General features: G+C 41.2%; 1 protein-coding gene across 50 annotated transcripts in view; it reads right to left on the minus strand.

Annotated features, from left to right (window-relative positions):
- The window catches only part of RBFOX1 (RNA binding fox-1 homolog 1), a 1973933-nt gene that overhangs the window by 6039 nt on the left and 1940531 nt on the right, over window positions 1-27363 (minus strand). For 28 of the 50 annotated variants that reach the window (XM_070231079.1, XM_070231102.1, XM_070231083.1 and 25 more), the window contains one exon: window positions 13166-13218. The exons of the other annotated variants lie outside the window; for them this stretch is intronic. In XM_070231079.1, the coding sequence (XP_070087180.1) occupies window positions 13166-13218 (53 nt within the window). The remainder of the gene's footprint in view (window positions 1-13165; window positions 13219-27363) is intronic. 50 annotated transcript variants of the gene reach the window in all.

Genomic DNA, 27363 nt, shown 5'->3' on the forward strand with positions numbered 1-27363 from the left:
AGGTCGGAAGAAGCTGGGTGAAGGACCTTTTAACTCTTAGGCTCTCAGTTAGATTCCAGATGGACAAAAAAAATTGATTATACCAAGTTCTCACTAGGCATGTTCTACTCCCAAGCCCTCCTTGCCTGTTTTGAAGGGCACTGAGCTTAAACAATCTAGATGAGGCTTTCAGCTTCAACACAGATCCTCAAAAGCAGTGACAGGAATGGCCGTTCCTTTTCTGAGTGAATCTCTCAGCAAAACTAACAAATAGTCAATTCCTTCTTGTTCATCATTCTTTGGGGCACCCCTCATTCCTTTGACTCAACAAAAATGGCCTTTGGTCAAAGATTCTCCCTCTCTCTGGGAGGAAAAACAGATGTAAGTCCAAGACAGAGGGTGTGCTAAAACAAGAATGATGATGTTTTTGAAGAAATCCTTTATTCATGGAGGTCACTCATGAAAGCTGAGCCTCTACCAACATAACTAGAAATAGATACTAATAGAGGCAAAAGGTCATGAGACATCACTTTGGAATTGATCTTCATTTCAAGAGAAAAGCCTGTCATTGGTCTAGAGAAAAGAAACTGTTAACAGAATTATTTTTAATGTACTTTTCACCCGACAAATCTGGTTGCATAAATAGCACATAAATTGCAAAGGCAAACTGAAAATCCTTGGAAATCTACTAAGTGATGCCACAGCAACATATTCCTTCAAAACAAGTGTGAGGGTGCAAATTCAGAGCAATTAATTTTTTTTTAAATTTGGGGACTGGTTTTACTGTGGCAAAAATTTCCTCTTTTTCGGAGACAACATTGGTAGTCTGAATGCATTCAGTGAAAACGTAGCTCCCACCTTTTCCTTCCGCATACTTCAATGGTAAATTCTTATTTGTCTATAACACTGGGCAGAGCTTCAACCTTTGTGGAAAACCCAAGGTAACAATTTGGCAGTGTTCTCTTTCAAGGCAGAAGAAAAATACAGCAGCACTGAACTATTCCTCGTAAATGAGCAGGCTCCTTTTCTCCTCAGGGTGACCTCTACCTTCAGAATCCGATGGTTTTATTATGATTAATAAATTTCATTTCCACAGAGGAAAAGGGACCATGTCAGCTCAAACTGAAAGCAAGGAGGCTTCTTTTCAAATGCTAATTTCTAAACACGCCCTTGTGTGACACTACAATTTAGACACAAGGTTATTATGGAAGATGTGGACTTGAGCACTACTCTTGCAGCAAATATGCCAGGCACGTCAGTGACCTAATGTCCTCAGAGCTGGCTAAGCACAGCCCAAAGGAAGAATGGCAATTCCCGGGGATCTCTATGGGAATGATGGGAAAATGGTCTTATGACTGACCTGCACATAGGGTCACCCTCCACATCACCTATCCCAGACCAAAGTGGACAACAGTGCAATCAGGTCATGATGCTCTTCGTGTCCCCACACCCCATCCATCAGAAATTACACATGAAATCTTTAATGTGTCCACTTCATTCCATTCATGCTATTACCACCACAACGTAAGCCGCAAGGATTTCATCAGAACCAAATCAACAAGAGCCTTAACTTTTGTCTCTTTGGTTCTACTCTTGACTCTTCAGACCACCAGCCATTTCAAACCACCAAATCTATCTGTCCATCTGTTTGTCTGGATGGACTCCATCCATCCATCTGTTCATTCCTCTATCTATCTATCTATCTATCTATCTATTTATCCACCTATCTATCATCTATCATATCTATCTATCGACCTATCTATCTGGTTAAATATAAATCTGTTTAAATCTAATCATATCACCTCCCTGCTTAAAACCCTCCAATGGTTATCCATTGATCCTAGAATAAATTCCAAACTTGCATGAGTTGTCCCTACCTTTCTTTTGATCCTATCTTACTCCTCTCTATCCCTTGCCCACAGTGCTACAAGCACACTGGCCTCATCGATACTCCTTGGACACATGCAGATTCATTCTCTTCTTAGGGCCTTGGCACTTGCTCACCCTCCACTTGAACTGCTTCCTTTCCTCCTTTATGTCTTAGATCAAGTCTCATCTCCCCAAAGAGAAGCCTCCTTCCCTGACCACCCTTTCTTAAGGAGACTTCCCAACTGCATCCCCACCCTGCATGTAATGGAGCACATCTCTAATAATGTGGTTTACTTACCTCTCTACCTGATTGTTTACCTGTCCCCCTCCTCGAATGTCAGCCCCTGGGGAACTAAGGCCGAGTCTATTTTGTTCATCTTTTTATCCCAGCTTCTAGCACAGCAGTGGCCACAGTGCAGGTGAACAAGGGGCCAAGCCAATACCACTGTGTGAATGCAGGCAGCAAGAGGGAGGAGTGAAGGAGAGAAGCGACACTGGGAAGACCCTGTGCCCATCATTATGATTCTGTTAGTAGCAAAGATTTCTCACATACGCTTTCTGAAGATTCTAGGTCAGCTGCTCCCAAAGACAGCCAAAACGGTTCAAGACACTCAGAAGACAAGCAGACTCTGAAAATGCAGAGTGTCTAATTTCACATCACCCCTGAGAGTTTACAAATCACTGGCCAAATTGCCATAAAGCTCATCAAAACCCTTTAGGGAAAAACCAAGCAAACAAAGAAGTAAAAGAAAACTGCTTTGCTGGCTAGCTGACCACAGCTTGCAGCCGTCATGAGCCCTCGTCTTTTTTGACCTCAGCAACAAGTTAAAACCAGCAGGCCACCCCTGGCCCTGGAGAGAGCAAAGGGCTTGAGGCAAGAAGACCCAGGTTCAAGTTCTGCTTTTGCACTGACCTTGCTCAATGCCTCAGGCAAATTACTCTCTCTGAACCTCGCTTGCCTTGTTTGTAAAATGCTATTGTTCTGTCTGAGCCCTGCCTAATTCACAGATAAAGCACTCAAAAAGAAACCAGATACATTTTAAAGCAGTCTTCATTTGGAGGTGATTATGATATAAGAGTTCTTATATAGAATTTCAGAAGCCAATCTCTCTCTCCTGCTCAGACTTTTGGCCTGTAGGGGCAACTGAAAGGTCCTGTTCTAATATGATAGCATGTAGCTCTAGCAGTCAACTTACAGACGCTGTTAGAGTCAAGATCTATCTAATTTATGAGTTACAGATGTAGTTTAAATTGCTATATTTGAACTTAAGGTTATGTTGGAGTAAAATGAATAAGTATGCTGCCTGTTGAATGGAAAATAGGAGCCCATGTTTGTTAAAGTGCTTTGTCAACTCTACTGAGAAATGCAAATATTACTTATTATTAACATCTTCCAAATCTAGCTGAAACAAGCTGAATGCTAATGAAACACAATGGAGCCGTGTTGGTACCCCCACAGTAACTGATTTTCTTATAGGAACATAATAAGAACACTGTAATTAATTTTACTCTATATATTTCAATGAAGAGCCTTTATGCCCCTGGGACCTTTTATTCCTCCTTTAGCATCACCTCCCCATGCCTCCTGTCCCAGAGATAGCTGGGGGAATCCCTGTGCGGCAGAAAGATGAATAAAATACGCTCGCTTCTCAGATGACATTCACAATGTGGTGTCAGTCTCCAAAACAGCCCAATTGCAGCAAGAAGGTGCAAAGGCTTTGCCCCACCACCTAGAAAAGTCCTGCAGAGTATGCATTCAAAATAGGATGCCTCCCTGGGGATCAGAACAAGTGGCCCCCAGTCTCTGCAAGGACAATAGAGGCTACAGTGTCTTCCTAATTATATCTAAGATATAGTCTGTAAGATATTTGGGAAAATAAATCCATGCAAGTCAAACACTTACCATACAGTACACCAACAGGGGACTACACCATGGCCTCAGGGTTTTAACAGCCTGGTATTTGAAGAGCGATGGTTTAACTGGGCAATATTCTCTTTCACTTTACTATAGAGGGTCAACTGAGGTCTGGATTTCAACCAGGCCCACCTGGTCTGGGATGTCTACAGCACCCAGAGAGAAGGGATGGATAAGAAGCTAACCTGCGCCCAGGAAGAAAGGATTCTTATCTCACCCAGATATTCATCCTATTTCATCACTCTCGTTTTTTGAGATTTCCAAATGAAAATCAAATAACTTAAAAAACATCTTTTGGTTTTCATTGTTGCTGGTATAATTCACTGGTAAGTTGTTGCTTTCCCCCGTCCACAGGGAAGACATCGGGAACACATGCTTCAGATCAGGTGTTGGTTGTGTTTGGGTGAAATGTCCTGCTCTCAGCAATTCTCGGTGGCTGGAAAGGAGCCACAGTCAGTATCAGTCAGGAAGGGGAAGAAAAAGACCAGATGGAGGGCACATGGGCTTCCGAGTCCCTCAGCTCTGCTCCAGGTACTGCGTTAGTTCCTTCCCTGATCCAACTGCAAATCAATCCATTTTCAAAAAGAGAGTGTTATGGGCACTTATACTTTCCACTTCTCTCCTTCCACACTCATCACTAAATAAAAGTGCAAGAAAACACAACAAGGCCCCATGGTCCTACTGAAAGAGACAGAAAACCTCTGACAAATCCCTTAGTGATTTTGCAACTGCAGAATGTGACAGGTTGCCTTGCCTTGTGGGGTTTCTATCAGCTGGGGATGGAGACAAAATCTCTCACTTCCAAGGATGAAGGAATAGAGCCTAGAATACGGGATCCCACAGGTCTTTCCAGTTCCTGGCTGGGGACACCTTGGGATATCTTTCAGATGAATGGACTCCCACCACCATGCAAATAAGCATCTACCAGACAACCAGGAAGGCTCAGGATGCAGACCTTCCATTCTCAAATCAACTTTCAGGGTTGTGGTCTGGGCTAGTACAGTGTGCACCAGTTTGAGAAGATATTGGGATAATAATAGTTATAATGCCCAAGATTTTGGGCAAATCTTTCATGGATCTTTCACAGTAAGAACAATGAGTTATCTCCGTCCACCATGCAGAGACATGGAATGACAGCTGGTGCCAATCAGCCTGCTCCGTCTCCACAGGAAGAAACAAGGATTCCCAGGACCTCGGTCCACACATCTTGGTTTGCCACAAAAGGAAAAACAATCTCCTTGAAAGTATTAAGATGGGAACGACTTGAATGTATTGGGAAAGCATCTGGAGAGAGCAGGTTTAGCTAAGGAATGTTCCCCTTCACTTTTCTATGCAGGGTCACTGAGGTTTGGGCCTCAGATCTCAGTTACTCAGTTGGCCTTTGGGAACGCATCCACTAAGGAAACATTCCTCTATGACTACTGTAGCCTTCTCCTAGCTTTAATCTAGGCAACGACTTACAGATTTATAGACCACGAGGGTCACCAAGTTTTGTTCTAAAAGCTTCTCAAGATACATAGAGAACCAGTCCCATAACTTGAAACATCTAGAAAACCCGCTCTGAATGCAGCAAAACCTCCAAGAAAGACACAAGCAGAAACGGAAGAAATTCTCCAGGATGAACACCATGGATTTATCTCAACTTGGCTCTGGCAATTTCTGAATTCTCTTGCTGCTCACTTCCTTAGCTTGGATTTGAAATGACCATCTTCACAAATCGCTCAGCACATTTTTCAGCCTCCTGGTTTTTTTCTTCAGAGGTAGGAGGGAAAGCATCTTCTGGGCTCTTTAGCTTCTAAAAGGGAAGCCAGAGAGTTTGCTTTTGCACATGGACACCTGTCACACATCTGAACTGTGTGTACACAAGTACGCACATAAATCCAGCACCAGTAGAATCTACAAGAACCACACCATGCCACCCATGGTAAATCATATGGCATCGTCCTTTCTGTGACCTATCAATTCAGTTCAAAACCTCTTCCTGTTCTGAATCTCAACAGAGCAGGTTTGAGATAGGAACTTTGATTCTGGATTCATCAGAGCAGAGGAGCAGGCACTCCCTGGGAGTTGAGAAGACACAGTAAGTCCTGCTTTTGGTCATGCAGCTCCTCCTCTTTGGAATGTGTCCTCCAATAAAAGACCCATAGCCACACTCTCTTTAATGCCGAGCCCAAGGTTATCCTCCTCTTACAAAGTCTGTTTCATCTTCTTTGTGTCTTGACTACTGCTCTACCAAAGTCACTAAGAATTTCCCATCATGCTTTGAAATCAACATGGCATCCCAGCTACAGTTTAGTCCACTGGGGAACCACAAAGGCAGTTCTGCGTTTGTATCCCTCATGGGATCTTCAATACTCCCGCAGAGAAGCAGGGCTGAACAGCAGCTAAGGGTTCCTTAGGGTCAGAATTCCTAGAATCAAATCTGGCTTCTGCTACTTCCTTGCTAAGTAGTTTCGGAAAGTTTATCTCCTCTCTGAGCCGGTTTCCCCATCCACGAATGGAGATAATGATGTTGCACAATGACTGATAAGGTTGTTGTGCAGTGGAAGTGAAGGTTACTGCTTACCAGTTAGTCAGTAACCAAATGAATGTCAGTCATCCATGCAATTAAGATTGAGAGGACTGCAGCTCTTGCCCTCTCTCAATTCCACATGGGATCACTACAGTAAAGCCCACGGAACACATGTGTCAGAACTACCCCTGAAGTGTGTTTACCATCTGACCTCCGGTGTACCAGGATCCACCATGCCTCACGTAAGGAGATCAAAGACTCTGAGGAGTTAACTAGCAGGATGAGAGGGAGGGAGGTTCTGGGCCATATATCCCAGAAATGTCCTTCTACAGCACACACGCACACACACTCTACACTCTCACTCAGAGGCAATATTAAAATAATGTCAGGACATATGGCCAATGTCCAGATTATCTGTCACAATATCTTAATTCCAGGTAAGTATCCCTCATCTCTAAGAGAACAGTGCTTGGGGCACACAAACTCTTTCGATATTCATTTGAGCAAAATGAATGAAAATATGGTTCTAGAATGGTACTGCCCAAAGAAACATAATGAGCCAAATACGTCATCTTAAGTTCTATAGTAGCCACACTTAAAAAAAGGAAAAGTAGGGACTGGCCGGGTGGTGCAGCAGTTAAGTTCACATGCTCTGCTTCAGTGGCCTGTGGTTCACCGGTTCGGATCCTGGGCGTGGACCTATGCACTGCTTATCAAGCCATGCTGTGGTGGCATCCCACATATAAAATACAGGAGGATGGGCACAGATGTTAGCTCAGGGCCAATCTTCCTCAGCAAAAAGAGGAAGATTGGTGGCAGACGTTAGCTCAGGGCTAATCTTCCTCAAAAGAAAAAAAAAAGGCAAACAGGTGAAATTCATTTTTATATTTTTATTTAATTTGATATATTAAAATATTATCATTTCAATGCATAATCAACTTAAAGATTACTAATGAAATATTTTACATAATTTTTGTACTGAGGTTTTGAAATCTGGTATATATTTCACACTTACAGCTCATCTCTACTTTGGACCAGCCACATTGCAAGGCCTCAACAGCCACATGTGTTATTGGCCACCATATTGCGGAACACGACTCTAGAAAAACGTCTCCTATGTCCCCCTTACCACTGAAATAGAAAACCTTCCTGATTGATCAGCTCAGTGTTTCCTAAAGTGTGTGCTGAGGACTCCTCTGTTGGAATCACCTGGGGCAATTTGTGAGGATGCAAATTTTCAGGCTCCCTCTTCAAACCTATGAACCAGAAACTCTGGGTCCGGGAGAGGGGAGGATGAATGGAATGAACATTTGTAATGAGTTCTGCCAGTGATTTTCATGCACTCTAACGTTTGATAACCACTGTTCTTTTTTTTTTTTTTTTTAATTCTGCGCTGATACAGCACTCCCTCGCTCAGGCTAACTCAGAGCTATCTAGATAATCTTTAATTTTCATAAGTAAACTGATAAAGACATTTTATTTTTATAAGGTATTGCTACTGTGCGTAACAAGCTTTGAACTACGCCTAGGAGACAGTAAGCTCTGAACAAATGCTATGACTATTTTCACTAAGGTCCTTTGCTTATGTGTTCTTTTAGCATCCTGCACTTCCCCTATTAAAATACACATCACATTTTATTGGAAACAGACCAATTAACTACAAATCAATTCATGGCCTGACAACTTGGCTGAATAATCAAATCACTAAAATGCAAAGAAGACAATTAGATGAAATTTGCTGAAGGATCAATTAGAGGAATGGCCAGTTTGGAAATTTCTTCTAAATTTCATCTGAAGTCTTAGTGCAGCTGTATGGATGTGCAGTGGAAGTGTGTGTGTGTGTGTGTGTGTGCTGCATGTGTGTGTGCAGGTTGGGGGGGACAGAAGGATGGCAGGGGGTTGTGATACCCTGCCTTGTGCTCCAGAACTTGCCAAATATTCCTTCTAATAAATAATAAGATGCATAGCAACCTGTCCTATAGGGGCTGGTTTCAACAGCTTCTGCCAACGTGTTTGTTCATTTGGCCAAGGCTCTGTCACAGACCCCCATCTCCACCCTTACCGTCATGTCTTAGTCCAATACCCATAAGGAACTGGGGATGTGTCCCCAGGTTGGCTTCCCATGCCCCCAGGACAGTACCTGGCATGGGGGGAGGGGCAAGACTTGCTGCCAGACTGAGACCCAGTCTCCACTGGCACCCTATTAACACACACACATGCACACGTGTGCATGTACATGCACACGTGTGCATGTACATGCACACACACACATACGCACACTCCCTTGGGCAGGGGCAGCTGGAAGCTTAGACTCTGCAGCCACAATGACTGGTTCAAACTGCCTGGTAGTTTTCAGGGGATGGGATAACCTATCAGTTGATTTTCAGCCAAAAAAGGTTTTTGGAGAATTGACCCAGAACACACTCGGCTTGTTTAACCCTCTGTCTCCTTGGACATGCAGAATGCTCCCTGACAAGGCATCTGCTCCCTTTATCACTCCATCCCCGCACCTAGACCAATACCCAGCACATCAGTGTACGCGACATCCACCTGCTGCATGAAGGGGCTGGACCAAGTCAAATAAACTCCCAGTGGAACAAGTGTTTAGAGAACCATTCAGTTCTCTTGGATTCTCTCAAAATTTTAGCAACTATGCCCCCCCCCCCCAACTCACAAATACTAGTTTTCTACAGTAAGATAGCACAGTTGAAGAAAGCAGAAGAACGCTATCTGAAGGTGAAGGTCAACGTTCCAAGGTCAAGCTAAAAGGAGCATGTGGAGGCAGTGTGGTCCAGTGGAAGGAGCTTTGGCCTCAGATAGACTCCAGTGTGACTACGGGCAAGTTACCAAACCTTTCTGGGTCTGAGCACTTTTTTCCTTTTTAACCTGCAAGATGAGGATGATAGTAACACCTATCTCACTGAGTTGTTGTAACAAATTATATATGCATATATATATATATATATAAATACACACATACATATATATACATGCATATATATATGCATATTTATATAATTTATCCTACTGACTAGCACATAGAATTTGCTCAGTAGTCAACAGCAAATTATTACTATACTGTGAAGAATTCAGCAAAGCCCATATGAGGGACAATTACTGCAGGGCTGAAGGGCTTGCTGTTCACGGTGACAAGAAGCTTTAGCACTCTATGGAAATGAGTGGTACACCCTTGGAGAAAGAGGGAGGGCATAGACATTCAACACAAACTGAACCTTGCAAGTTCCTAATTGGCCAGCATATCTTGTTTGTTCTTGCATCAAAATACAGCCCAAAGACAACCTCTTCTCAGCTCTTCCATCATTGTCCAGGCCATTATCACCCCTCCCCAGACTGCTACAAGAGACTCCTATATCGCAATCTTTCTTCTGCTCTTACCATACTGCATTCCATTCTCCACAAAGCAGTCCAACTCATTGTTAAAAAAATAAGTCCGATCACAGCCCACCCACCAGTGCCTTCCCATCACGCTTAAGGTCTCAAATGGTTTCTGTAGCCTCCAAGTCCTAATTTGCTCTGACCTTTGGCTTCCTTCCTGATAGTATCTCAAATTCTCACTTGTACTCATATGCTCTGGCCACACTGGGTATCTTACTGTGCTGGACACCTCCAGCATGCCGTAACCTCTTGCTGCTTAGTCAGCCTGAAATGCTTCCAATTCCACAACCACTTACCTGGTTTACCCCCTCCCTTGATTCAGGTCCCTGTTCAAATATCACCCTCTCAGAGATCCCTCCTCTGATCAGTGAATGTACAACAGCATCACGTCTGACTTCCTATCCCGTCCCCTCCCCTCCTTTTTGATTCATTATAGCTACTGGATAACTTTATATGCAAGTATATGATATGTTTATTCATCTACATGTTTGGGGTCTGGTCTGCAATGGAAGGGAGGCTATTTGAAGGAAGGGCTTCTCCCAACTTATTCAATGCTGTGTTTCAAGGGCTTAGAACAGTTGCTAATGCACAGCTATGACTCATTACATATGAATTAACTGAAATGAATTTCCAGCTACTCTGTCAAAATAAGTAATGCTTTTCCACCTCCATTCTTGTACAAGACTCATTCTGCTTCAACTACAATCACCAGGCAGTTCTAGAAAACTCCAATGATTCACATCAGCAAGGAGGCCTCGAGTCTAAGAAGAAGGGAAAATCATCTTGCCCCCTTTGGCATCTCATGCAGAATCCTACTCATCAAAGGTTCTTGATGTCACAGAATGAGAAGCGAGTGGAGTGTTATGGTGGAGGTACGAGATGTCACACCATGTAAGGACGTGTCTTTCAGGAGCAACCAAAGCAAAATAAAAACAAAACAACTAAGACCACTGTTGGAATCACTGAATAAGAGAAATTTCCCAAAAATACAGTCTCATAAACCATATGCGCTAATGAGAAACGTTTCTTCTATTTAGCTAGCAAAAGCAGAATCGACATTTTGGCATCCTTTACAAAAGACCCAGGTAAAAATCATGACTTTTCCTTTGGGAACAGAAAAAAAAAATCCTTCAGTGCTGGCACTGCTACTGTTTGCTGAATTCCGTCTCACCCTCTCTAGCCCAAGCCACAGACAAAACCATCAGGCCAGCTCTGCCCCGGCCAGGCATCCACGTCAGAATAACACATCTTTGTAAGAATTTCAATTATAAAACCCATTAAGTCTTCAAAACTTAGATTTTAAGCATCTTGTTGATTTCTTTCTTCATTTAAAAAGGGAGAAGTTGCCTTTTGCTAAACACCGAAATCCAATATACTAGGATTCAACAGACCCACCCTTAGGAGTGTTGTTCTGTCTATGGAGGTGAGACCTCCGGACAGTTGTGATGATTAGAACACAGGTGCCCTCAGTTTTTCCACCATGTGGGAGATAAGACCCTGGAAGACTTCCTCTTTAACACTGTGAGTCACAACCTTTGTTGACCGAGCAGTTCTGATTTTTCATTTTCACTCTATGAGGAGGGTGGATTGGATGGGAGATAAATTGACATTTGATTGATATGGGTGTCTCCTTTTTCATGCTTGATTCAAAATTCAGAGTTCAAATTGAACCTTATGAAGCATACAACATATTATTAATATGGCCATCAAAGCAACAGCGATATCTCTCTCAATTTGAAATTTGATCAATAGCAATTCATTAAGAATTTACTGAGCAGCCATCCTAAATTAGATAAGGTAGGTGAAAACACTCGCTCTACTCAAGCAAACTTTCATTATCTGCAGCCTCTTTTAGGAATAGTGCGTGGGGACCACTTGCTTACAAGGCAGGGTTTGTTAAGTCATGGGACAAAATCCATAGCTACCTTTCAGCTTGCAACTTTGCAATGTTTGATCTATGATGTCAAAACATAATCTAAGACACAGTGGACCATGCATACAGTTTAACAGGGAAGATAGAGGTTCTGGAAGACCAGCATACCCACAAATGATGTCTATGAACATTTTGAACCAACATTCCTCCCCACCCCAAGCAATTTCCCCTTTTGTTGCATGCTCCATTCTCTTAAGGTTCTGCAAATGTTAAATAACATTTGTATCCCAGGAAAATTCGCCTGCCACCTCCAGCAATGCAACTATCCACCTTCTACTATTTGGCATTAGTGATGTGTTATGGATGTCACCACCTCTCGCAAGGAGAAACAGAGTTATCTGAGGCTAAGCTGTCACTTTAAAATGGGAGAATGCATACCTCTTGAACTAGCTGGGTAAGACTTCAAACCATTAAAAATATTGAGACAGACTGTATCAGTGAACTGATGTAGAGTTTTCTTTCTGTGACCCTGCCTTGTAGAAGAGAGAGGGCTGGGGACATGTTCCTAGCTGTCTGTCCTCCCTTTAGTTCTTTCTCTCCAAAGACTGCAAGTAGGGAGTGAAGCGTTAGCAGATAAGCCTTTGTTTACTGTTCCATTGATAAGATGCGATTGGTTAGAGATGAAGTCTATTTGTAAGGTTCAGTTTAACGTACGCCTTTAAAGGTCATGGCATACTCAACTACACATGGATGAGCTGGGAAGTCCCCTCTTGTCGGCTAAAAGCAACATATTGATTAGGTCTCCTAGCAATAGTTTTGGTCATAGTTTAGGCTTAAAAGCAAAAAAAAATCTGTTGTTAGTTTAAGACACTCACCTATCTTGACATTTAATCAAGTAATTCCATGCTAACGAAAGTCCAAATATAACTGTTCTGAACCACATCAAAGCAAAAAGACAAGCATTATTTTGATGGACACATCATGCAACTATGCAATTTCCATTTGCTAATGCCCTGATTTCAAAAGCAGAAGACTTTGTCTCTCTAAGTCCTGCTACTTGGAATATATGCTTTAAAAAAAAGGAAATAGAGGATCTTTAACCAATAGAAGGAAGATTCCCTTCTTATAAGACAGATAGCTATATTCTCCAATGTCTCTAGCTTTACGGATTCAATCTTTTAGGCCTCTAATATATACCAGTCATTCCATAAAGATCCCAAATAATTCACATATAAATCGGTGGGAACCCAAACATAATATGTCAAAAATCACAGAAGTCCCATGTCTGTGTCCCTAATTGCCCCTGTTTAGTATTTCAACATAAGAGCACTGATTACACCATAAGATTTTACTGTGGCTTCTTCCACATAGTCTTACTTTTCTGGCTCATGTATTATTAAAACTGGAAATAAATTATCAAAGTTAGCAAAATGCCTAATGCCTTTTCAGACAGCAGAGCCTAGAGGCTTCCGCTGTACTCCAAAGATAGACGGACTCTGTTTTTTTTTTTTTAACTAAACTTTCTAGAGTGACCAACTGCAGCACGTGAAGGAAAAAAAAAAAAAAAAAAAAGGATACTGAGAATTGGATGGAGGCATCAAGAAGTAGCAATGTTTGTTACCTGCAGAGGTGTTACAAGAAATTTCATCTGCTGCAACGAAGACGAACTGATTTCTGGAAGAGAAGATAAAATTCACAATACTGCTCGCTCAGGGGGAAATGTGCTCTGTGCCAATTGGTTCGATGTATTCAGATGAGGGGAGGGGAGGGTGCTGCGTTTGAATGGATGTTGCAAGGAAATGTGTCGCTATATCTCAGAGAGTTTAGAGAGACCATGAAATAGGCATGCGGGGACCTCTTCAACGAAATCATGGTGATGTCAGAATATGGACCATGTACAAGCTGTTGCACCAGAATATTAATGCTACGTGTTACCAAAATGTCATGCCAGAATATGTTTCTAAGTCTAGGGCATTTCAAACAGTGCTTACATGGATTTCTATGCTAAAGGGAGACTATATTTTAAAAAAATATATACAGACTATCTATTTGGAAAAAGAGTATACTGCAAGTAGCTAGGAAGATCATAAAATTCTAGACTTTATTATTATAGTATAATATCAAAAAAATTTTTAAAAAGGAAAGAAAAAGAAATGCTGTCATTTCAAAAGAGAATGTTACATAGTGTCATGTTATTTGGTAATTTCCTTACCAAACTAGGTTTGCTACATAAAGAAGGTAAGACAACTCATTAATTGAAATAAACCCTTTCTTGCCAAATTATTTTTAATGATGCATTATTTAAAAGAAAATAAAAATGGGAAATGCTATTTTACTTTGATTTAGTAAATCCAGAAAGATGATAAAACTCTCTTAAGATGTTTCCAACTGTGGCATTTCCACAATATAATGTGTTCTAACAGTACTGTTTATTTTTCGAGAAATAAGTCCGTCTGTGTCAGGCAGATTATAAAAATGCCCCGATGAGATTGGCTAAGCTCTTAAATGCCTTAGAAACAGCAGTCTAGAGGCTTCTAGTTCCCATTTGTTACATTTTACTGTGCATATGCATCATCAAGAACCAAGATAAATGCCTTTTTTGGTCTTAGTTTGATTGGTCCTTTTCAAATGTCTCTGTGTTTCAGAAAGTATCTAATGATCAAGCATTTCTTAAAACATCTTAAGAAAGTTTTACTCTTGCAAGAGGTACACCCTGGAATATAAATAGAGCTACCATTTGAAAATTCACTAGAATTTAACATTCAATTGAAAATTCTAGTCATTTCCACACCAATGAAATCTAAACAAAATTATACATGCTCTGAGAATAGTATTTTTTATGTTCCTCTTTCACATAACAGAAGTCACAACTAAGTTCATTTATCACCTCTCTTAAAACAATAAAAGTTAGCATTCTTGGATCTTTGCTATCTTTTTGCTCTGATGCAAACTTTCTGATTCCCATCAATATTTGACTTCAAATGGCCAAGGTTTGAGGAGCAGTAAAATTAATACCCCTGAAAATGAAGATATTTGGGTTGAATATTATTGTTTTTTGTTTAAAGATTGGCCCTGAGCTAACATCTGTTGCCAATCTTGTTTTTTTTTTTTCTTTTTCTTCTCCCCAGAGTCCCCTGTACATAGCTGTATATTCTATTTGTAGGTTCTTGTAGTCCAGCTATGTGGGACGCTGCCTCAGCATGGCGCGATGAGCAGTGGTAGGTCCACGGCCAGGATTCGAACCCGAAAAACTCTGGGCCGCCAAAGCAGAGTGTGCAAACTTAACCACTTGCCCACGGGGCCAGCCTCTGAATGTTGGCTTGACCAGGGTGGACCAAACAAGCATCTGGAAGGACCTCTATTTACAGCATGCTCCCAGGAAGAACGCTACCATAACCAAGAGTCCAGAGGGGCAAGATCATTGAGGCTATTCACTCATCTATGAGGGGGCCTCATTAGTTGGGTGACTCTAATACTGCTACCTTGCACCCCACTGCTGCATTGTCCCTAAGGAGCTGTCCAGCCTGCTAGCCATGAGGAAAGCCATGGGAGGCAAACAACCACAGATATAAAATAGTGACTGAATGCAGAGGGAAAACTTGTAAAACACAACCTACAAGTATGATTATAAAGAAATTAGATCTTTTTCTTTAATTGTTCCAGAACTTTACAAAATATGATGGTTTTCCCCAGCATTCTTCTTTTTTGACACTATATACAGTGAAAAAAATGCTACCATTTCTCCACTTCCTTCTTTCTTTCCTTCCTTATTTTCTTTTTTGGTAACCTATGTATTTCGGATTTTTTTTTAGAAGATCTTTATGATTCCTCAGCAAATTTCTGAACAAAGGGGATTAACCCCTTTGATGACTCACTGTCTTCAAAAGAACTGGCTCAGATGACTTCTATCAAAGCAAATCTACATCAAAGACTACATTGAGTCATCACCAATACTGATATTTTAAAGAATATGTCATGGACTCCGCAGCAGTGCCAAAGAGGAGTTGCAAAAATATTTGTAAAAAGATGTATCAATTCCGTACTGAGTTTTTTCAAGCCACACAAGCAATCCCACTAGGGTAACCCCCCAGGAAGGTAACCCTAACTTCTCAGACAAGTGTCTTTCTATACAGCCCATTAATGCCCCAGACTCAGCTTGTGTGCTCACCCCACCCTCTAAAGGACCCTTTCATCAATCGATCATAAGTAAAATGGAAACAGGAAATTCCTGCCAAATAATGGCCTGGTGAGGGATACCCCACTTGTCAGGCCGACAGAGGAATTCAGGGGGAATTATAAGGGTCAGGTTTCATAGTGGTGTCTATGTCCACTATGTTGTGCCATTTTTATATATGGTTCTGTTTCTCCCCACTTGACCTTTAAGACAAACGATCTATCTTTGTCTATAAACGGATCATCTATGACCCTTTCTGTGAAATCATTTACCCCAAATGACCAGAGAGAGGTGTGATCAAAGAGATTTATGATGTAGCTGGGAAGTCTGCCATTGCCAAACCAGTTCAGGAGAATTAAATGATCAGAGCAACAAGGGTGAGCTCTTGATGGTGGGGTCACCTCTCAAGAGGAGAAAGGAGGTTGGTACCAGGCCTGTCCTCTTATGCTAATCCTAGTCTGCTCCTCACTCATGTCACAGACTTCAAAGGCACCTGCTTCTCAGCGAACCGGTTTGTTCAGCGGTCGTAGATGATAAAGAAAGTCTGACCTGATAGTTCTCAACCTTGGCTGCACACAGTAAACGCCTGATGGGTTTCTAAAATTCCTAGTGACCAGGCTACACCCAGGACCAATTAAATGGGAATCTCTGTTAGTGGGTTTCAGGCATCAGTAGTTGCTAAAGATCTCCAGATGATTCTAACACGCAGCCACGATTGAGGACAACTTATCTAATTGAATGGGTCTCACCTTGGCTGCTCCTTGGACTCATAGAGAGAGGTTGACAGAGTGCTAATGCTGAGCTCTACTCCTCAGAGTTGTGGCTTGACTGGTCTGGCTCAGGGTCTGGAAAGAGGTAGTTGAGAAAATGCTTGGCCGATAATTCTATTATCAGGCCTAGCTGAGAAGCAGTGGGTACGGTACAAATCAGAATGGAGAGGGCGTTGAATCACTGAATCTCTTACAGCTTTTACTGCTTCTTGCAACTTCTATTTCACCACCATGCTGTCCTCTAGGGCAACCTAACTACGTGGCCGCTGAGGATGTAGCCACAGAAAGACCATACATTGCCCACGAAGGGTTAGTTCTGCTTTCTGGAGGCCTTCTAACAGAATGGACTTCAAATCTCTCTCTGAAAGAAAAGCTGGTCTACACCGGCCACAACTTGATGCTCCCTGTATTTGCTTCTTCACTTGTTCCTCCTATTTCACCAACGCCCACGGATTTACTCATGATCATCTTTGCTGAGTCTTTCCATTTTTCCTTCTATGTCTACATCTAATTCTCTTGACCAATTTTTTCACCTAGAATTCCTTTCTACGTTCTACCTCTCCCTCTACTGCAGAATTTCTCAAACTTCCCTGAAGACAAGAACTACCTAGAATTCTTATTAAAAATAGATTCTTAAGTTTCAATCCTGAACATCTGAATAAAAATTTCCAGGCAAGAAGCCTGATAATCTGTATATTTAACAAGAACCCAGGCCGGGCTATTGACCAGCTCCAGGGGACACCCTTCATATCCTCTTCTAAGAGACGGGTGCTTCTGGGAGGGACTCGTGGTTCCACGTAATTCTTATCATGGAGACATTTGGGGAACCTTGCTGAGAAATCTCCCACAAGTTAATTCTCATTTTTTATTTCAAAGCCCACATTTCCCAGGAAGACTGTTTGACAGGGGGAGGCTTTGTGGGAGAAGGGAGGATTACTAATTTCAGAAAAAGATTGAAGTGGTAAATTACTGAGCCCAAGGGAGAAGGCAATGTTTGTCTTGACCCTTTGGAATGTTGGAATGTTGACACCAAGAGCTATGACCCAATGTTGATTGAGCACTTATGCATGACAGGTGGTTTCCAAGTGCTGTACCTATATACTAATTCATTTAATTTTCCTCACAAGCCCTCCTACTCTCCCCATCCTTATAGACGAGAAAGCTAAGGCATAGACAGGTTATGTAGCATGAGTGAGCTGGTAAGTGGTGGAGGCAAAATCCGAATGTAGTTGGGTTGGCTCAAGACCCTGACTCTTATTCATTCTCTAAGATTCTGCTTGGGCACTCATTTAAGGGTATTCAGTGAGCAATGGTGTGTGACATCTCTGTGGAGGAATTTCCTAATATTGTTCTGAATCTGCAGTTCCTCCAAGCCAAAATATTACAGTATTTGGATACCCCTTTGGAATCAAAGCTTGAGAGGGACCATTATATTCTGCTTTAACAATGACCTGGGATGGTGGACTGGCGTGTGCCATGATCTTTCTCTCTTTTTATTCGATTACCAGACTTCTTTATGCTTTACGATGGTTTTTGTAGACAAACCATCTAGACTCTGGATCTGACTCAGCTGGTGGTAGATTTAAATTAGTCCTGTGACCTGCCATATCATCCTTATATCCCGCTTCTCTTCTCAGGCTAAATTTCATCTCATTGCAATTTTCTTTCTTCTAAAAATCACCCATGGCTGAATTCTAAGAGTCAAATTAAAAGAGTAGTCAGCCAGTGTTGCTGGCAGGGATGTGAGGAACTGGATATAAAGACACAGAGCAAATTTCTGGCATAGGTGGTGTTTGGGAGGCGGGGGGGCGGGGGGGGGGGGGATGGTGGGCAGACGGGAAATGTTCTCCCATCAAGTAATACTGGTTTCACATTTTTCTGTTAAAGATTCCAGTCATTCCTCATTCTTTCACCTCTTAATTCTGTTATGTAACTATTGTGATATAAAACTCAGGGTTGATATCACTCATAGGAAGTTTTTTCTTGTATCCAAGGCTATGCATAGTGAATCTAACAAACACACACACACACACACACACACACTCTGATATATAATTAACACCTTCCCAAGCTTATCTACTAAAAAATCCCCACAGCCTGAGAAGTTGGTCTTCTGGTCTGGCAGACAGCAGCCAAGATGCCCCAAGATGGCAGTGGGACAAAGTCAAATTAATTCTATCTGTAGGCTCTGGGGCATCTGCTGGCTATGAGGCAGACATTCTCAACCTTCATTGCCCATTACGATCAGCTGAGATTTATTTTTTTAATAAAATACCAATGACCAGGTCCATTCCCCAATCATTTACGTCAGAATCTTTGAGAGTGGTTCCCAGCACAGGTATGCCTGGAAAGCCACTCAGGTGATTTTAACATGTCAGCTAACACTGAAAAGTCACATCGCACTGTGTGAATATTTCTCTGAACATATGTGCCCTGCCTCTGCAGGAAATAGAGTTGTGTCTTCAGGTTTTTCAATAAATTGCACTAGTATTCATCTCTACAGTTCATAATTATTAATATTTTAATTATTGATAATTATCAAATAGTAATTATATACAGTCATACACTGCATAACCACATTTCAGTCAATGACAGACCACATATATGACGGTGGTCTCATCAAATTAGTGCCATATAGCCTAGGTGTGCAGTAGATTATACCACCTAGGTGTACTAAGTACACTCTATGATGTTTGCACAATGACAAAATCGCCTAATGGCGCATTTCTCAGAATGTATCCCCATCATTAAGTGACGCATGACTGTATATTATTTATTACTTATAATTATTAATTTTTTTAACTATGCTTACCGGGATGCTTCCCTTTAGACATGTAAATTAAGGTGGAAATGCACAGTAATCAGCTATTCTTGCTGCTCATCTTAAGAAGTTGCTGGAAGGGTCTTATGGAATCCAGCCATGAGTGTTTTCTGAATAGTTAAACATAACATGCAGAAATAAGGTGTTCCTATTAAAATTCCTATTTCTGACTTCACTAAAGAGTTTACTCATGTCTTTCATTCAACCCTCAGATGGCTAATGATGGCTACACACCGGGCACCCAGCTAAGCCTAAGGGACGCGGTGCTGTGCTCATGGCCTTTACATCGGGATGGGCCATCTATCTTGAGCTTGGCTGTCTGAAAGCTCATAATATAATTTACATTTCAGTTTTACCACCTAGAGAGGGGACTGACTTGCTTTCCATTGGTATTTTACCTCCCTTCCCCCCATTCAGTTCTAAAACTCTAGAATTGTGCAAATCCCGTTCAGATCTATATTTTTCCCTGCCCCAGTGTTATTTTTATTTATATTTTAGTACTGTATCATGCCTACTTCAAGAGACTGTGGCAAATTGTAGGATGAGGTGGGATATAAACAACCAAGCAGCAAATAAACAAATAGTTTGACTAGAGAATTCTTTGAAAGGGTCTATCCTGGTCCTTTTTATTTTCAAAGGGGGATTCATGAACATACACCTGCAAACATTTCATTTAGCCACAGTTCCTATTGCTAACGCTGAATACACAAAAAAGTTTAAATGGAAAAGGAGATAAGCGCTGTGAATCTGTCCCCAGTTTGAATATTCCACCAAAAACCTCGGAGTTTTGGAGATTCAAATCCAAGGGCATCTCCATGACCTTGAAACCTTGAGAACAGTCCACTTTTGTCATTTTAGTTTCTCCAACATTTTAATAATCTCCCCAGTTCCCTCTACACTTGTTTTCTTGTCTAAAGCTAAGGGGAGCTGACTGTGAAGCTGGAAGTCAGGCCCTGTCACGTACGTGCTGTGTTCCATTAGAAAAACCATTTCACCTTTCTGGGCCTCAGCTTCCTCATATGCAATATGGGAAAAAAAGTAGTGCGTGCCCCTCTGAGATTTTTTTGGCGCAGATCAATGAGAACATGATTGTAGAAGCACTTTATCTGGGGAAAAAAATGTCACTTGTGTTTTTGGCTGCATGGAGTCAAGAAGGACACAGTCTTCTCTCCTCAGCCACAGAGGCTAAGATTTGTATTTTTAAGTCCTAGGCTTCTGTGGTTTTAGGGCAAGAAGAGGATTGTAAAGAGCCTTTTGAGGGTACAGGTCATTTTAAAGGAGGGCTGGGGCACCAGGAAGATACAACGCCACCTCGGCTTCGGTTGGCCAGAGCAAAGGAGAGCACAGAAGGAGCTCCTAATGAGAGTGAGTGTCTAACACAGGGTTGGAAACTGGTCTGGCAGGTTCTCTGAAGAGCACAGATATGTTCTCCAAGGGAAGCAGCACTAGTGGGGAAGAAGCTTGGTGGGAAGAAGGCTGAGGCTCTGGGGGCTGGAGAGGCCACACTGAGAAGACCTGGGCCCACCTCCAGTTATGTGCAAAATGAAGTGAGTATGATGGTGGAAAGTTCTAGAACCTTACTAATGCCTAGGGGATTCCAATAATCTGGTGCCTCCACAGGCATTGGACTTCTCTCCAGTCGAGATGGGAAAAGGGCAGCACAGGCAGGTTTGGTCTGACTTTTTAAAAAGTAACTCTTTGTGGAGCAACTGGTTTTACAGAAATCTAAAGCAGTGATGGTTTAGGGGCTGGGTTTACACTGGGAGAACTGGTCATCTTTCCTATGAAGCTGACAGCCTGAGTGCCTCTACGGGAAGAAAAGAGAATAAACACCAGGAGAAGGACGAACAGAAGGACAGGCTGTTTGATCTCCTGGCTCCCAGTTCCTTCTTTCTTCAGAATTTTTTTGCCCAAACTATTTTTTCCTCTAATTTTATTGAGGTATAATTGAAAAATAAAATTGTACATAATTAGGTTGTACAATGTGCTTTTTAAAAAGGTATACAAAGCGATGATTTAATATATGTATACACTGTGACGTGCTTACCACAATCATACTAATTAACACATCCATCACCTCAGATTGTTACCTTTCGGGGTGTGTGGTGAGAACACACAAGTTCTACTCTCTTAGCAAATTTCAAGTATACCAATTTTTATAGTTCTAGGATGCAAGTCAAGATTTAAAAACAAAACAAAGCAAACAAAAAAACTACTATAGTGAAAAAATTATTCCAGAGGCTGGCCCCAAGGCTTAGTGGTTAAGTTCAGAGAGCTCTGCTTCAGTAGCCTGGGTTCTTGGGTTCAGATCTGTGGCATGGACCTATCCCACTCGTTAGCCATGCTGTGGCAGCTACCCACATATAAAGTGGAGGAGGAATGGCACAGATGTTAGCTTGGGGCTAATCTTCCTCAAGCAAAAAAAAGAGGAAGATTGGTAATAGATGTTAGCTTGGGACAAATTTTCCTCAGCAAAAAAAAAAAAAAATTAACTCAGAAAACCTGCTTCCACAAGAAATTTCTCATTTCTGACTCAAGAACAAAACAAAATATCCCTAGGTGCCGGCCCGGTGGTGCAGCGGTTAAGTTCCCACGTTCCACTTCGCAGCGGCCCGGGGTTCGCTGCTTCAGATCCCAGATGCAGACATGTCACTGCTTGGCACGCCATGCTGTAGTAGGCATCCCAGATATAAAAGTAGAGGAAGATGGGCACGGATGTTAACTCAGGGCCAGGCTTCCTCAGCAAAAAAAGAGAAGGATTGGCAATAGTTAGCTCAGGGATAATCTTACTCCAAAAAAAAAAAAATCACTATAGTTTAGTGGTGCAGATAATAATAATAATAACACAATAATAATAATAATATCAGGTGCTATTCAAGGAGCTTTCTGTTCATGACCACGGTTGATTCTCCCAATAACCCAATGAAGCAGGTACCACTCATGAGCCCCACAGAAAGGATGAGGCAGTTGAGGATCAAATAGCTTGCCTGTGTTATGTGATGTAGTAAGTAACTGTGCAGAGATTCAGACCCTAGTCTAGATCTGAACCTCTGATCATATTTCGTAGGTGAATAGCAAAGACGTGCTAAGGCACCTATCAGTCAAGGAGGAGTTACAATGAGTATAGAAGACCCCGCTTTGAATCCTGACCGGGCTAATTATCAGTTTTGGGCTGTTGAGCAAGGCACAGTTTTCTAGGATGTCAGTCTTACAGTGGGTCCTAGAGATTGCCTAGTCCAAAAATGACTCACACTTTTAAATGGATTTAATTTAATTTGCTTGCTTTTGCCTGTATATATTGAATGCTTTCCAATAATCCTATACACTCTAAAATATCTGTCTACCAGCAGTTGAGTTATTGATAACCCCATGCATTTTCACCACCTCTTTCCGTTTGTAAAGTAATGTTTACCTTCATCTCTTTCTGATTCTAATTGGTATTAATCTCTGCATTCGGCAGATGGGAAAACTGAGGCCAATAAGGGAAATCAGATGGGACTTTTCCAGGGTGTCACATTAATGTGAGTCTCTTACGCAATCAATGAGACAATATTAGCATAAAATCACTTTCCTTACCCACGGATCTTTAGGGTAAAGAAAATGATTCATTGTGGCCGTGGTTAGCCGAGGGAGAAGTCACAACAGAATGGACTGTGAGGGACACCCAACCATCGACAATTCTCACATTCTCAATGAGGAAGGAAGAGAGTCGAGAGAACATGTTATAAACAAACAATTCTCCTACAAATTCTTACGAATTCTCTTACATCCTGCAAGGTTTGTGGAGAGAGAACCCAGCGCCGACATTCTTTACAGCATACTGGGGTTGAATTGAAGCGTGCCCTCCAGGGTGGCACTTAGACCCCAATCAAATTGCCCTGGGATCTTGAAAGCACACATTCTGACTCAGCAGGGCTGGGGTGGGTCTTGGGATTCTGCGTTTCTCACAAGCTCCTGGTGAGGCCAATTTGGTTGGTCTAGGAACCACGCTTTGCAGACCAAGGCTCTAGGGACCTTCAAAATCTTGAAATTTAAGAACAGAAGAAGGTAATCATTTCTTTCCCTGTTGTTTGTTTTGTTTTGTTTTCAGTTGGAGACAGAGAAATTAAAGAAAACAACACAAAGACTAGGAAGGAAGCTATCATTCTGGGGAAACTGGGGCTAATACAATCCAGGACACGTTTTTAAAGAGCGCCCCACCTCCATTATCTGGGGTCATATTCTATTACTAGAAGTCGTCCACAAACCCTCTAATGATGCAGAAATGGTGAAGAAAACAAGTCCCTCATCTTTTAATGCAATCTAAAATTTCAGATGACAACATTGGACCATGAAAGGAGACAGGGATTGAGAGGATGCTAGAAGCTTCCAACAATCATAGTTTTCCTTTTAAAGGAATTCCACAGAAGCAGTGGGAACCACTGATCCAGGTTGTCAGATGTGTGTTGTATTTCTACAATCTCAGGCCAAAGCATTTCAATCTAAGTGATTAAGATAATTAAGGGAAAAGGGTGTCTGGCTTTGATTCTGTCTCATCTCCCCAAGATCTATTGATGTCTTCGAGCATTCACACACCATAATGCAGCAAGAATGAGCCCAGAAACAATGAGAAAATTGATGAGTTAGTTACTCCTTATAGAGCCCCTCAAGCTTTCACCTACCAACTACCATCCACCTAAATCCTGAGAGTGGTCCCTACCCTAAATGTTTTGTATGATAATTAAGTATGAAATGGACTAGGGCTTTTGAGGAGAATCTAATTCTAGAGGGATCAATCATGTGATTTGCGCCAGGGAGAAAATCTGGAGAAGTCGTTTATTTCTGTCTAATGACTATTCACATGCATGTGCTACACACACATATGGAAATAACATAGAGGCCACATTTAAATAGAAATGAGTTCTTCTGGAAAAGAATTTAAAGTACTTTTCACAGGTATAGAGTCAGAATTTGCTTTGATAACTTTAAAGGAAATACTAGAAATTTTTAGTGAAAAGTTCCCTCTTAACCCAAAAAATAGAGACCCTAGTATATATCACAGTGACCAAAATAAAAAGGTAAAGAAGTGGAGTGACTTTAATTTTTGTCACATTCATGAATGTTTCTTGAGCTAAGGTTCCGTGGTGTGTATATTTTCTTCTACTTGGTTGTCTTCCCTTCTACTTCTACTGTCTTCTATGAGAAACGTCCTCTATTCGCAATGGAAATGGCTCATCCAGAGGCTTCTGTGTACATGTTCTCATCAGAGGTTTCGAACTCCCTCTAGAAAGCAACAGCTTTCTCACCTGCCTCTGAACCCTTCACAGCTGAAGGATCCTGATGGCGCTACTTAAAAGATAGGTTTTATTTGCTTTTTTGTGGCCTATCAAGTCAATGATCTGCAACCTGAAAAGTGTGTAATTAGGCCATGACATGACCAAAGGAGTTGTTACATCTTGTCTTGTCACTGGAAAAGTGTCTACCCACATGACTGTGACAGCTATGGTCTATTGGGTTTGGAATTTCCTTTAATATCTCCCCAACTCCTTGTTGGTCCAGTCTGTTGACTATTACAGGCTTAGTTCTTTTTTTAACTACTTCAATTACATATTCATCCAATAGTGCATAACAGTTGTTAAGAAGCCATTACAGATTATGGACCAAAGGCAATTAGTTCTTGAAACAAAAACTTGAGCACTTTTCCTTTTAACGTGTGTATGTGTGTGTGTGTGCACATCTGTGAATTAAAATTAAGAGAAGCTCTGGAAATATATCTATCAGTAACAGCCATATTACTTTTAGCTCTAAGACTTTCATGTCCATTAAACACAAGCTTCAAAAATCACATTGATGCTACTGTCAAGACCTATACATTCCCTCCTTCACTATTTCAGAGCCACCTCAATTGTTATCAAATGAAATCAATGTCAATCTACAGAGCAGTTTGGCAGAAAATATAATTATCTTAGTTATCATAATCATTTTGGCGAATACACAATCAGAACTGTTTGATCCACAGGGAAAATAAATAAATTATCGGTGGTTTGGGGAGCATGAAATTCTCCTCACTTTTGAATCATCAAATCACGTCTTAGTTATGACTATTTGAAGTTGCAAATGTGCCTTTGCTCTGACTTTGGAACAATAGCATAAGGAGGCAGAAGTAAACCAGGACCTGGACTAACAGACATTGGATTTGAAGCCCAATTGTTGGACTTCCCAGAGCACATATCACCCTGTCTGGACCCACTTCTCCCATCAGCACAGTGGAGATTCTATTTAGGATGAGTACAACTGTTCTGTTTGTCCTGGGACAGTCCTAGTCGAAGCCTGTTGTCCCGAGTCATTATTAACAGTGCAGTCCTCCTCTGTCACAAGTGTCCCATTTGGGATGATCATTATATGATCGTCCTAGCTATACTGCTCACCTCATCAGGTTGTTTGTCCCAAGGTTTTACACAGCACCCGACACACGAGAGACACTACCAAAAAAATTAACTTCAAAATAGAAATCCGCATGGTGAGAAGAAAAAAAAGTGGCAGGAAAGATAATATAAGACTGCTCACTTTGAGATAAACTCACATATCAAAATCCAGACTTTGGAGAACTGATAAGTTGAAGGGTTTGCATAGCCAAAAAAAAAGTTTTTCCATAAAAAAAAACAAAGCAAAACAAAACAAACATAAACTATTCTTGGAACTCAGTGTATTAAAAAGCATTAGATTTGCATATAATTCTACCTATTATATTTTAAAAGGCTTTTCTATACCATACTCAGTTGAGTAGCTTTGGTCACTTTCTTCCTAAACTCTTTGAGTGACTCTAGAACCCATTAAAGGAACAGCAGATTCAGACTCCTAAATTTTAGAGATCCAGATAGAATTGAAATAAGCCAGATATTCTTGGTTTCCTCAAAGCTCATTCTCACTATCAAGATTTAAAGCTCTTCGTTGACTATCTTATGGGAATATACAGAAATAAAAACAAGAACATTTCATGTAGTGCCCTTCATATGCTGGATATTTCATAGACCTTGTCTCAAAACTTCCAAACCACTCTGTAAGGCAGAATCCATATACCCGTAACAGATGAGGTGATGGAGTGCAAAAAAATTACTTCTCAAGGTCGTTCCATTAAGATGTAACATGGCCTAGTGATTAAGGATATAGACTTTAGCTTTCAAGCTGAGCTGGACAACTTGTTCATCTTTTCCAAGCTTGCCTTCCCCATCTGTAAAATGGAGGGGCAACATCTATCTTTTAGGGTTGGTGTGAAAGTCCAGTGACTCTGTATTTTTAAAGCACCTAGAATCGTGCCTATCACATAGTAAGGACTCCATAAATAGCCATTGTTATTAGGGCTATTTTCCTAATTATTGTTATCATTATCACAGAGAGATGATTGGAATCAAAATTTGCTTATCTACGACATTAAACTTCAAGAAGTCTTAGTCAACCAAATAGTAACGTCTGCTATTTCCAACTAATGAACATTTTAATGGGAGCCCTGTCATATAGATTACAAGTTTTATTGGAGAAATTTATTTTTATCTGGTATGTGAGCTTGTAATGGGAAGCTCACAGGCGATACAGTCCGCCCTCTGCCTTCTGTATCCAGGGGTTCCACATCCACAGAATCTACCAACTGAGGATTGAAGATGGTTGCATCTGTACCAAAAACATACAGACTTTTCTTTCTTGTCATTATTCCCTAAACAATATAAGCACTATTTACATAGCATACACACGGTGTGAGGTATTATAAGTAATCTAGAGATGATCTGAAGTATACAGGAGGATGAGCATAGGTTATATGAAATACTACACTATTTTATATAAGAAACTTGAGCATCTGCAGATTTTGGTATCACAGGGTGTCCTGGAACCAATCCCCCATGGATACTGAGGGTTGACTGGACATATTTCTTTCTAGTTAGCCTAGAGCCGTCTAGAATAATTAGCTTCACTTTCTCTTCCTGGGGGGACCTTGAATCACCAAAAAAAGAAAAAGGAATCAGTTAAGAAAGTCAACTTTAAATTAAAAAGAAGAATAAAAATATAAATAAAAACAAGAA

Source organism: Equus caballus, chromosome 13, assembly GCF_041296265.1.
Source record: "Equus caballus isolate H_3958 breed thoroughbred chromosome 13, TB-T2T, whole genome shotgun sequence".
In the NCBI taxonomy this organism is placed as follows: domain Eukaryota; kingdom Metazoa; phylum Chordata; class Mammalia; order Perissodactyla; family Equidae; genus Equus; species Equus caballus.